The sequence below is a fragment of the Scleropages formosus genome, chromosome 13 (assembly GCF_900964775.1).
Source record: "Scleropages formosus chromosome 13, fSclFor1.1, whole genome shotgun sequence".
Lineage (NCBI taxonomy): Eukaryota > Metazoa > Chordata > Actinopteri > Osteoglossiformes > Osteoglossidae > Scleropages > Scleropages formosus.
In genome coordinates this window covers 5,074,226-5,086,816 of record NC_041818.1, presented here as the reverse complement: position 1 = coordinate 5,086,816, position 12,591 = coordinate 5,074,226, and the positions used below count along the sequence as shown (strand labels likewise).

The 12,591-nt window shown below is 43.8% G+C and overlaps 1 protein-coding gene across 2 annotated transcripts; it reads right to left on the bottom strand.

The window, feature by feature from the left end:
* Positions 1 to 4,428: 4,428 nt before the first annotated feature.
* Positions 4,429 to 12,017, bottom strand: LOC108925500 (integral membrane protein 2A-like). Of its 2 annotated transcripts, none has more exons than XM_018737490.2 (6): positions 11,833 to 12,017; positions 7,562 to 7,696; positions 7,156 to 7,353; positions 6,634 to 6,744; positions 4,895 to 5,039; positions 4,429 to 4,806 (listed from the first exon to the last, which is right to left on the bottom strand). In XM_018737490.2, exons 1-6 carry the CDS (start codon positions 11,908 to 11,910, stop codon positions 4,715 to 4,717), a joined length of 759 nt encoding a protein of 252 aa, XP_018593006.1. In that variant the 5' UTR covers positions 11,911 to 12,017; the 3' UTR covers positions 4,429 to 4,714. The 2 variants fall into 2 exon arrangements, with proteins under 2 accessions (XP_018593006.1, XP_018593007.1); XM_018737491.2 differs by having other exon boundaries at positions 4,432 to 4,803; positions 11,833 to 12,016.
* Positions 12,018 to 12,591: the final 574 nt, after the last annotated feature.

Genomic DNA, 12,591 nt, shown 5'->3' with positions numbered 1-12,591 from the left:
ACAATACTGTGAAATGCACATCACCGCATAGGACGATACCGGTCTCAACTTTACTCAGAGAGCTGGTGGAGATGTGAGCAAACGAGGTACGAGTCCAGAACTCCCTGAAACAGACACACCAGAGTAAGAAAAATTCACCGCACTCCCCCCCCCACACACACATGGTTCATCCAACTGTTTCACTGCAAGCCTGACATCCCACTCATATGTATATTGACTTTACTGTTTCACACCAGTTTTCAAAACATGACTTAATTGAATTTTCTGGGAAGTGAGGAAAAACAGAGGGGCCTCTGGGGTACGCTTCCATATCACTGCCACACCTGGAATGTCCTTTTAAAGAAAGCAGTTCTGTTTCCATAGAGTTCTTGTTGTTTTGCAAAGGCTCCATACATGCCAGTATGAAAAAGCACGGCAGGACAGTTGTATACATATGGTACACACTCCCTCCCCACTTTAAAAAAAAAAAAAAAGATAAATATGATGACAATGTTGACATGAATTTTGCATTGTTTATCTTTGACTAAAGCACTTAAAACTGAGATGTGTATCTACAGATTTGGATAAAAAAGCATTTGTTAAGCCACCTGTGAACTTGTATTAAGCCCTTTACTTTGAGCTCTGCAGGACATGAGAGAAAACACAAACACACACACACACACACACACACACTCCTGTACACAGAGGCCCTGGATATTTGAAAGGCAAATCCCTGCAGTTTCACATCATTTGCTCGCCTCTCATGGGCTGCAGTTTTCCTGCTGTCTTCAAACACAAAAAATCTGGCACAGAGACGAAGCAGGAAATATTTCAGGTGAAAAGGTCAGTTTTGAGGAAAAAAAAACAAACATTTTCATTTTTGCAGGTATTTTTTTAATATGCAACAAAAATTACTGCTTTTTTTTTTTTTTTTTTAACCAGCTTCAATGTGTCATTTTGTTCCAGTAATGATGCTGTACTTCGGTTTTTTCACACTGAGTTTCATGAAGTGGTGGTTTGCTCAATCTCTCACACACACACACGCACACACACAGAGCTCCAGTAGTGGCTGGCAAAAACAGTGTGGGAGGCTTGGGAGCAGCCTCCGGGGAGGCCGGCTGGGGCGGTGCAAACTGCAGCACACCCACGGCACAAAGAACTTTAACAGAAAAGCCAAAAAGACCTTACATCAGCAAACAGTCATTTTTTTTTTTTTTTAAAAAATGAGGCTGTTATTTGTGGCTTGTGGAGGTTTACCTTCTGTTCACAGCGGGCCGGTTATACGGGGACAGGGCGGGGGTGTCGTGTGTTGCTCTGGGGTTTTCCGCCATTACACTGATACCCGTAAACTGTGAGGCCGCTGGCGACACCACGCTGGAGGCCTTGGCCATGCCCCAGTTTATGGGAACTTGAAGAGACAGCAGCCGAGCAACATGAACGAGAACACAAACAGCAGTGGGGGAGGCGGTGGAGCAACACACACACTGCACACCTACTATGTGGTTGCTGCTGCTCGTGCACAAAAATAACCACGTCTGCAGAAATCCCCTTCACCTGAGAGCGGCGACACTGGGCCTCGAACCCCTACCCAAATGCTGGAAGCGATCCGTGAGGGGTCACGCACTATTGTTCCTTCTGGGCCAGAAATCAGCGAAACCCCGACTGTTCGCATGTAGCCCCTTCTGCTCATTCGCTGCATGGAGCCTGTTAGCTGGCGGCGGTCAGCTGCCTCTCACAGGAACTCCAGGGTCCCACACATCAGGAGGAGTTAGTGACCAACTGCCCGGAGATACGCTGCCAGCCCGTAACACATCAGGAAAGCGGAACCCTCAGTCCACATTTAGTTTCCGCCCCCCTCGACCGCTGGCTGCAATCCAGTATAGAGAGAACGGTAATAATATGGAAAACAATCAAATGGACACTTTCTAAGATGCAGATTTAAAAACTATAAAGTAAATCTATTACCTACTGGTACGCAATACAGGTGGTCCTCCAGTTAAAATACATCGATTCCGACCTCATCGCAAGTTCATAAACCCCCTTAGACTCTATTACAGGACCCATAAGGATATATAAACCATTAACATGCATGAATGCCATGGCTGTTACACTTTTCTCTAATTTCAAACATTTTTCATGTTAAAACACTAATATTGAATAATATACAGTATTATATTTTTATGCCACACTTATTTTCGCTTAAATTTTTGAATGTTTTTTCACTTTTCTGTATCGCCGGAACCCTTACATTTTTGCTTGCTAATAAGTGGAAATAAGTGAACTGAAGAAAATCACAACTGAACTGTTCTGTAAATAGAACCTTTTTGTAAATACAATACAATCATTGATAAATGCAGAGTGTAAGAAATATGGCAGTGTGGCCAAGTGATGTCTTCATGCAGCAGATAGAATTGTTGGTGTTAAGGCGTTACGATCAAACAGCAGGATTCAAAAATAAGGGTGAAGGGATGGCTTTAAGTGGAGGACTGCACATATACTGAAACAGTAAATACAGCACTTACTGTTTTCAGTGGTAATACAGGCCATGCCATTAGCACTTTGGCAGGTACTTTACCCACATGCTCAATGTGACTGAGTAAATTGAAAATTTGATATGCATTAGTGAACACCTGATAGGCAAAGCAATAGGAATATTGATTCCAACAGACTACATCTACCCTTAGTACATAATTAAAATTCACATAGTTCAATTTCCGAATAGGTTCTTGTACAATGGCACATCAGGTGGCGCTGTGGTTAGAGACACCAACTTGACTCAAGGGACCCATGCGTGAATCCTACTTCCTGCTGAAGAAGCCCCAAGGAAGGTACTTACTCTAGAATGATGGTCAACTAGCACCAGCTAAATGAATAAATGTCAATGTACCATGGTCGCATGTGTTCAAGCTTTTGCATGTAGCTCCCTCTACTGGGAGACGGACAACCAACAGATTTCCAACTCATTTTTCAACTCAATTTCCTCCTATAGAGGACATTTACAGGCAGAGAAATAAACGAACACAAGGCAGTTATGTAAAGAAATGAATGTTTATTGAACACATTTACCAGGTGAATTTCATCCAACAGTTTTCTTCACATTGTCACCTTCAGTCAACCTTTCCAAAGCCACTGCATTGTGTTGTGTGTCCACAATGAGCAGATCCAGTGAGAGACCCTGCTGTTAAGGACATGATTGCCCATCTATCACAAACCACAAAGAAAAAACCCACTAAAAATCAGTCATCATGCTGCTTAAAATGATTTTAGAATAAAAGAGAAAAGATATTGCTCTTGAGGTCGAGAGGAGTGAACAGGAAGCACATCTACAGCAGTTAACACTCACAGTTAGCACAGTGGCATGGGTCAACAGCGGCCCAGTGCAACGAAGTGCGCTTCAGGGAAAGGGCTGTCTCAGTGCTGCGTGCCGGAGCCTCGCCAGGGCTCAGCGCAGCAGCCACTTGGTCCCTAGCATTACGGCAGAATGCCCTGCGCTGGGGGACACACTTACACACCTCAGCAATTCACCTCAACTTACACACGTACCTTTAGATGCTTCTGGCCAGATTTCTCTTTGACGCCACATACCATTTTTTGTCACGTCGGTATGAGAGGGTGGGAGGAAGCTGCGTGCCATAATTATTTCATTTTCGAAAGACTTCAAAAGCTGAGTCAGAGTTCCGGTGAAAAGGGGAATTGCTGGTGTCTGTAACATGCAAGTCAACACGCAGTCTGAAGAGAGGAGCGTGCCGCCCAAGGGGGGCGAGAGGGGCAGGAAACCTGTTGCAGCACAGCTCTCTCTCTCTCTCTCACACACACACACACACACACACACACACACACACACACACACACACACACACAGCCATGTGCGGAAGAAGGTCCTCACTTAATACGAGTGCTCCATTGCATCTCCTCACGGCTCAGCCTGTTATCATGGGCTGGGTGACGCATGACACACCCACCAGCAGAGCAGAAACCGGTGAAGGCTTTTATAATGTTCACAGTTGCTATGAAAAGGATGCGGGCTTTGTTTCTAACACAAATTGTGGAGATGTCTGCAATTTAGACCATGTGGAGAGAATGGCAGTGAGATGAGGTACAACAGCTGCCAAATTAGTGCTGCACTAGCCATAATACTGACCGCCAAAAAAAAGAAATCTCCCAAATCTTCCAAAGGCACGAATGACTTATCGACATACAATTTAGGGCTTTTCCCCATAAGTACTCCTGCCCCTCCACAACCTTCTGGAGACTATTTTGAGTTTTGTGAGAGATTACAGCCAAATTAATTGGCTGAGGGCAACGTACAAAAACATATCTTACCACTATCAACTTTGTTATTTCCAGCCCTGTGGAGCTGAACCATTACAGCACTTATAAAATACTGTTTCATTGAGATTGAGTAACACCACACAAATGAATCCACAAACCTACAGAATTCAAAAGACAAAAAAAAAAAAAAAAAAAAATTGAAAGAAGGAAAAAATATCAAAATCTGAAGAGCAGGTTAGTTGCAAACCAAGTGTCAACAGTCAAAGACGACAGGAATCAATGATAACTTGGAAGATGTACTCTTAGGTGAGCACCAAATAGGAGACGAGACAAAAATTATGCTTTTTGTGTCTACTTGTGGAAAAACCTCTCTGCTTTCAGTCTGGTGGAGGCTGGAAGGCCCCCCATTCTTTTTTCAATCATCCTCTGTTTACCCCCTCCCACCACCCAAGCCAGAATTCCATCAGGCCTTGCAGATCTTGGTATCAGTCACAAACTTGTTCTCAAAGTGGCGGATGGTGAAGCAGTCCTCAACGGAGCGCTTCTGGATGCCTGCTGGTCACAACAGCGAGCCGTCAGTAAAACATGTCCAGTCCACACGACTAATCAATGGTAAAACCTCACCACCAATGTCCTCACTTACCCAGGATCTCGCTACGCCGCTGCATGCGGTATGTGTCCTTGCCATCACAGAGGTTGAAGATGTAGTAACCCAACGGCCCCAGGTCATCGATGCGTTCGGTCACCACCAGGTCCTCGTGCACTAGGTACGTCTTGTAGGAGCCCGACTGACAGCGACAGTAATGTGGAACAAGCCATTAGTGTGTCCTTATACTTCATTACATGAAGCATATAAATGTTATGTTGCTTAACAGGGCTGTAATATTTCTCTTTTCTTTCGCTTCCCCCCCCCCCCCACACAACCAGAATGCCGTGTTTGCCATTTACTGTAAATAAAAACAAAACATTGTGTAAAAGTTATATAAACAAAAGTCTCAGAAATACTGAGTGAGGAAGAAATAGGGGGCCTTGCAACAGCACAGCCTGTCGATGGTATCATACAGCAAACGGAGTGCTGTTGCTACACGTGACGATAAAACGCTGGAACCCAAAAATTACAGAAGGCTGATGGTCACAGACATTTCTCTGACAGCCAAAAGGACTGAGACAGAGGCGAGAAGCAAACCCAGTTAAGAGTTCAATTTCTGCTTTGAACTGCCATTTCCATAGTCCATTAACACTAGCTCATTTCAGTGAGACACCCTCCAAGGGCATCGTGGGTAGGAGAAGTAGCACTATACCTTATTTGGCTATCTTTACCCTGACTCACAGACCTTGCTCTGAGAGCTTGTTCAACAAGAGATTGTGCTAACAAAAATATACTGGAATGTGAATTCGAGTCCCGCTTGGGGTGCCTTGCGACGGACTGGCATCCCGTCCTGGGTGTGTTCCCTCCCCTTCCGGCCTTACGCCCTATGTTGCCGGGTAGGCTCCGGTTCCCCGCAACCCCAAATGGGACTAGCGGTTCGGAAAGTGTATGTGTGTGTGAGAATAGGGGTTATAAAACCAGTTGTGAGAAGCAATAAAACAGCAAGCTAACAATGCAACAATGTGATGGACAGACAAAGCCTAAGCTTCATGCTAGCGTCACTGCCACTTTTCTAAGAAAGCCTGTAGAAGAGCAACCCTTTCACAAGCAAAAGTGAGGAACTAGATGTGTAGCCAGTGACCATAGGCTTGAGATGCATGATATCGCTTTCCTTTTGTCCATTTACTGTTTCCATAATGCACCACACCCCATGGCCACAGAGGGATTCTACCTATAATCAGTTCAATGTTCATTTTTTTTTTTTTTTTAATAACCCTTTTTAAAACTAGTTGCTGTAATTTACAGGAAAAAAAAAAAATTTAGTTGCTAAAATAGACCTTCGCTATTGAGATTACCAGCTTCCTAGTTTCTTAATTACCCAGCTGTATAAATGAAGACCACTTTAAATACCTTCACAGTGCAAGCTGATTGAGAAATGTGTTAGCTTTTAAGTCAAGTATACAGTGCTGTCCCAGTCTAATAAAATGAAAATCAGCCAAATATAAAACTTTTTATCACACATCTGTATCTTCTATTTTGAAGAACAAAGTGAATCTTCCTCAATAATATTTATTAGTGGCTAAATCTGAGCCAGGTGCTGTTATGTTTAACCCAAGGTTACCAATTTACTGCTACTATACCAGTTTTTAGCTGATCCAAAGGCATATCACACAAAGCTTAAAGACGACTCCATAAGATGAAGGATGTAGCCTTCACAAGGTGCCATCTCATTAAAACATTTTTTCCAGTACTAGTGGACTCTCCTGCTGAGATGCCAGGGAAAGAAACCTTACCATGAGCTGCATAAAGAGATCCATCAGGTCCTGGGGGGGCATCACCACAGAGGTGTTCAGCGGGATAACAAAGCAGGCCCTCAGGCTCAGGTCCAGGTAAGCAGTCAGTTTCTGTCCAAACAAAACAGCTTGTTAATGCATGTGATGACTGTGACAACTCCCCATGCGCACGCACAGACACAGACACACACCAGTGCACTGTCTTTCTAGTGCAATCTTTAGATTTGCATTGCACAAAGGTAACATTCCCTTGAGAGATATGAAACCTAATAATTTTAGCAAAAGATTACTGTCCGCCCTCACACTCAAGCCAAGATGAGACAGCAATCAAGACACTTCAACACCGCAGTGTTTACAAAATTTAACAGCACTCAACCAGACAAGAAAACAAGCACACAACTACTCGTATTCTCACGTATGCTGAATTATCAAATAGTCCTCTGTAAAATAGAGAAGTGAACTCCATCAGAGGCCTCTTTGCAATGGCAGACACCAGAAGGCCAGGGAAAGCGGGCTCCTTACTCTGCGGAAGTCATGCAAAATGTAGGCTGGGTCTCCCTCGCCGAAGCGGGGCACGGGTACGTTGATGATGGCCACACTCTCGTGGATTTCTAGCTCCTCATCAATGCGAGGCAGGTAGTAGGGCTCACGAGCCTCCACGTCCATAGGAACCAAGTCGTTGTCAATCTCAGAGAAGTGCATGGCACCATGATACAGTTTCTGCAAAGGAAGAGACAGTGAGGACATGCAGCTATGTCTTAGTTGATGGAACACCAGGAGCATAAAGGCTGAGAAGTTAACTCAGTTTTAAAAGAACTTTGGATTCCAAAGCAAATTTTACAGCAATGTTAAATTTACTCTGGACCGACAGCGTACCAGTACTGCTTTACAGCATACGTTCAAAGACAGCCCGGCCAGGTGAACTTACCTTAGGGGTGAAGTACCTGTAGACACAGGCTCCACCAACAATGAGGCCAGTGAGGATAAAGGCCAGGCCTAGCAGAGTGAGCAGGCAGCGGCCTGTGGAGCTCTCGGTGGCGTACACGGAAGCCGCCTCTGGGTCCTGCGGGGTGAGAACATGTCACTCGCCTTCTATCACCACTGCCAACACTTGGTGGGGTTGCAAAACAGATGGCAAAGTTAAGCTGGGCTCACATCACACTTGCTGAAAGATTGCACCAGCACACACGGCACCTGTGGTTGTGTGTGTGCGCGTGTGCTTGCATGCCCGTACACCACCAGGTGGATGCAGGGGTAACACTCATTCAGTATGGGTCCACCAGTGATGTCTATCTCAACCTGCTTCCTGCACAATGCTTTCATCTCACACCTGTGCAGACTGACAGCCTCCCCTCCTGCAGGTGGCTGACATCTCCACCAGACCCTTGTGTATACACACTTCTAAATTTATCTCCACACCTTTAAGCTTGCTGAAATCATGCAGCCCAGCATGAGAAGCCCATGTTAAGACAGCAACTTCCAGCAAGCCAAAGATGCAGAAAGAGCAGCTTGTTCCCGGAACCACATCCACAGCAGCGTGCAAGTGGACTCCCACGCAGAAGACACACTGGCCTGCATGATGGACTCTCAGTAATAGCCCATCACGCAAATATTTCAACAGAACTGTTTAATCAACAGATGATCTGTGTGTGGCAAAGAACCCAATTTGAGCTTCCCTTTTAAAAGATCAACCCTTGCATCATTTCTGATGCATGCAAATAGAAGGTTAAAGAAATTCCATGTAAGAATCACACAAGAGGGCTGTCCCCCCCCCCCAAAAAAAAAAAGACAGACAAGTTATATGGACTTAACTCATTCCTGAAAACGGTCTATATACCAAGAGTCTAAACCAGGAGGTCCTTTCCCATTATTTTAATTGGGGGGGATGCATTGCTGGATTTTATGGACATGCAAACATATGTCTAGAAACACCCCCAAACACTTAACTCTCTTAAAAAAGTAAAAACATTAGCAAGATAAGCCATTGCATTTACCAGATGCTTTTCTCCATAGTGATGTACATCTCAGAACAAAAAATAGGGTATTACATAAACAGGACAGATTTGGATGCAGACAAGGGATTAACTAGTAAATTTTTCTCCACGGCATTAAAAATGAACAGGTACACATTTATGAAGCGCTTATAAGAGCAGGGAAGAAGTGAATCAGAACAAGGGGACTTTTGAGACCCCTCTTAAATGTACAGAGGTACGTGAACAAATAAAACAAAAACATGTCACAAAGCTAACAGAAAAACTTCATTTTTGTTGTTTTTCAAGTTATCATGCATTGTTGAAAAATCTGATTGAGGCAGACTGTGAGCCAAACACTGGAAAAAAGGAAAAAGCACCCAATACCAGGTCTGTATACCAAACATGGCCCTGTAAAAGTTGTACCCCAGGTATATATACATATATGCACACTATATAAGTGAATACAAGACAGAAAACAAGTAGAGGGCCTCAATCTGCACCACTGAACATCACATTAAAGATTATTCACAGGCAGCTAATACTGTGACATGATGCACTGACAACCCAACAACCATGTACCAATTCCATCAGAAAAGCAAGAGCAGAAATGCATTCAGGCTGGGGGGGAAGCAAAGACCAGACCAGCAAAGTACTCCTTTATTTAAATTAAAAAAAGGAAATTAAATTATCCATAAAATTATACCAAGATGACATGCAACTCTGCAAAGAATCCAAATGTTGTCACGCATACAATTTCATGATATTTGTCATGGCTACTGAAAAAAGTACAAACTTTTTGAAAGCCTGAGATATCCAACTATTTTTTTTTTTTTTTAAAAAAATCAATTTAAATGATACCTATGGGGAAAAAAATTATACATATTTAACAATTGAGTAAAATTTGTTAACTGTACATATGTGCCAGACAATCTTGCAGTAAAGGAAAACCGCACTGTCGCCCTTTGCTTTGCAAACCACAAGCAGTGTGTGTGTTTTTGCACAGGGTGTTGCTACAGAGTGATTCCACAGCACTGTGCTTAATCCACAGGGCGTCAGGCTGCCATACATGCACCTAAAAAAAATTCGTAATCCTACGTAATCCTTAGCGACTCCTCGGCTCAACAAGGACGGGAGGGGGGGGGGGGTTGCGGGGACCTGGTGCAGATGGCAAAGGGCAAGGCTGGACCGGGCCGCCATAGTTGCGAGCCATCAGTGTGTAAAAATTACAAGGTCCAAAGCTGACTAACTGCAGTACATGGTGATATATATAAAAAAAAAAAAAAAAAAAAAAACTATGCCCAATTGTGTTCATTTCTAAGGAAAGCAGAAAAAAAAAAAATCCCTAATTGTACCCCCCCCAATAGGAAACAACCACATTGTCTGCCCCAGCTGGGGAAGTGACCAGTAAGAACAGGAAGTTAACATGACCACTGACTCATCACAAGATGGCAGGGAGTTTTGACACCCAAACATCGCCAACCCGGAACTTTCCGGACATTTCATCAGTCTTTATCAGAAAGGAACCAAAATATATAATTCCAAAAAAAAAAAAGAAAAAAAAACCATACTACACTACCTTCTAATGTATTCCCCAACTTAAATTTTTACAGTGTAGATTAACATTGTAAGTTTCTTTGGAGAAAGATGTCAGCTAAATGACTAAATGTAATGTAGATGGATACATGAGCTAAGTTTACAAACCTGCACATTTAAAAATAAACCACTTGTTTCTAAGATGGACCAAAGTCAATGTCAATATGGTCCTTTTAAAATTAATACTGTCCATCCATCAGACAGGGGACAGAAAGTAACATATTAAGGACAGGGACTTGTAACCTAAAGGTTGTTAGTTCGTGCCTCACCTCCCTGCTACTGCTATAGTAGCTGTGGAGCAAAGTACTCTCAACTATACTACTCAGCTACTTCAATGAGTCAAAACCTTGTAAGCTGCTTTGGACAAAAGTGTTAGCTAAGCAAAAAACCCACAATTATGCGATGCCTCAGTTATTTGATCTTAAAGCCACCATAATTCATAAACCTAGATCCATCACATTTTGTACATTTTCAAAGCAAAAAATTAAACTTGAAATCTATTTATTTTAATGGGGTCGCTTACAGAATGAGTATTCCCTCACAATCACTCCACAACTTGCTTTAGAAGCACATTGACAGCCATTGTTTTCAGCCCTACGATTCTCCCAAACCACCCAAAAACACTCAGAAAAGTGCACTAAGGGACAGAGTGACGCTAAAATTTTAAAAATATATTCCTAATGCACAAAAAACACTCCATGATATCATACATTTTAATGAAATTTACATTAACATTTATTTATTCAGCAGACACTTTCCTCCAAAGCAACTTCCGATGAACTCTATGTAGTGTTATCAGCACACATAACTTATTCACCACGGTCACTTACACTGCCAGATACACTACTTACACTGGGTCACTCATCCATACATCAGCAGAACACTCTGTCACTCACATGCTATGGGTGAACCTGAACAGCATATCTTTGGGGTGTGGGAGGAAACCAGAGCACCCAAAGACTTACACTGCTAGGTACATGATTTACACTGGGTCACTCATCCATACATCAGTGGAACACACTCTCTCTGTCACTCACACACTATGGGTGAACCTGGACAGCATGTCTCTGGACTGTGGGAGGAAACCAGAGCATCCAGAGAAAACCCATACAGATACGCGGGGAGAACAGACTCCACAGTCACTGAGGGGGGATCTAACCCATGTCGTCGCGCACCAGGGCGCTGAGACTCGCTAGTTGTATGCATTTCACATAGAGTAGACGAAATTCTCTCTAGTGTGTACTGCATGCAGAACAAATACATGATTAATATTGTTTGTATCATTACTACTTACAATGTAAGTTGTACCGACAGTTACTCTACTACTAGTAGACTAGCCTGGTCACTAGGGGGAAGAGAGAAATCCTGCTCCCCCCCCTGCTGGCACAGCGTTAGCAGAACTAAGCCGTATTAATACTAGTTCAACAGAGTATGTGTCGGGGGCGCTTCGTTCGTACACCTTTTTTCGAACTCACAGCCGACATGGGCCGCTACACATGTCACACTCAAGCAGCGCCGTGTTTTGTTTGTTTGTCTCTGTCTGTCCGTCTGCTTACTCTTTCTCTGCGCACGCCACCCGCCGCCGGCCCGTCGATTAGCACACACTGCCGCGCATCCCACAAACAATGCTCACCTTCTCGGCCATCAGCGACTCGCCGTCTTTGCCGGGCGCTTTTTGCGCCAGAGCCGAATTAAAAGCTATTTTCACCATTGTTGTACCAGCAAACACACCACCTCTTCAATCTGCAGACCTCAACACTCTCACAGAGTGACGCACTTTGTTTGCGGTCTTCACGGCTTCACTTAGTCACGTGACACTGGATTTCCGTTTTTGCCGGGTCACGTGACACTGGAATTCGGAAGTTTTATCACATCTGACACGAGTCTACGTGCCATCTGAATTCTGGCAAAGTTTGATCCTGTGACACTAGACTTCTGTTTGCCTCCCAGCTCCGTTTGGTTGTTTTAGTGTAATGTTCTTGTACTGCTTGAACTGTTCATTGCATTAAAAAAACTGATTTCCGATTCGGTCACGTGACATTGAATCTCTAACGCTTTCTTGTCACGTGACACCGCAGTTCCGTCCCAAACAGTCACAAGATCGTACCCGGCCTGCTTGTTAGTCACTGGCGTTGCCTGAGAGGAATGCGGTAGAGCGGGACAAAACCCCCGGGCAAAAGCAGAGCAATATAGTTTATGCAGTTCAGTGCAGTGAGGAATGCACAGACTTGTACATTGGGGAAAGAAAGCAACCCCTTGACAAACACATGGCTCAACACAGGAGAGCCAGTTCTTCAGGTCAGGACTCAGCGGTCCACCTACACCTGAAGGACAAGTGACACATTTTTGAGGACAACAATGTACACATTTTAGCTAGAGAAGACAGATGGTT

Bases quoted from the DNA above. Each gene is read 5' to 3' on its own strand.
- LOC108925500 (XM_018737490.2), bottom strand. From the start codon at position 11,910: ATGGTGAAAATAGCTTTTAATTCGGCTCTGGCGCAAAAAGCGCCCGGC. The intron at 7,697-11,832 runs GTGAGCATTGTT...CTCACCCCGCAG, and splicing joins AGTCGCTGATGGCCGAGAAG to GACCCAGAGGCGGCTTCCGT. The intron at 6,745-7,155 runs GTAAGGAGCCCG...TTGTTTGGACAG, and splicing joins TTTTGCATGACTTCCGCAGA to AAACTGACTGCTTACCTGGA.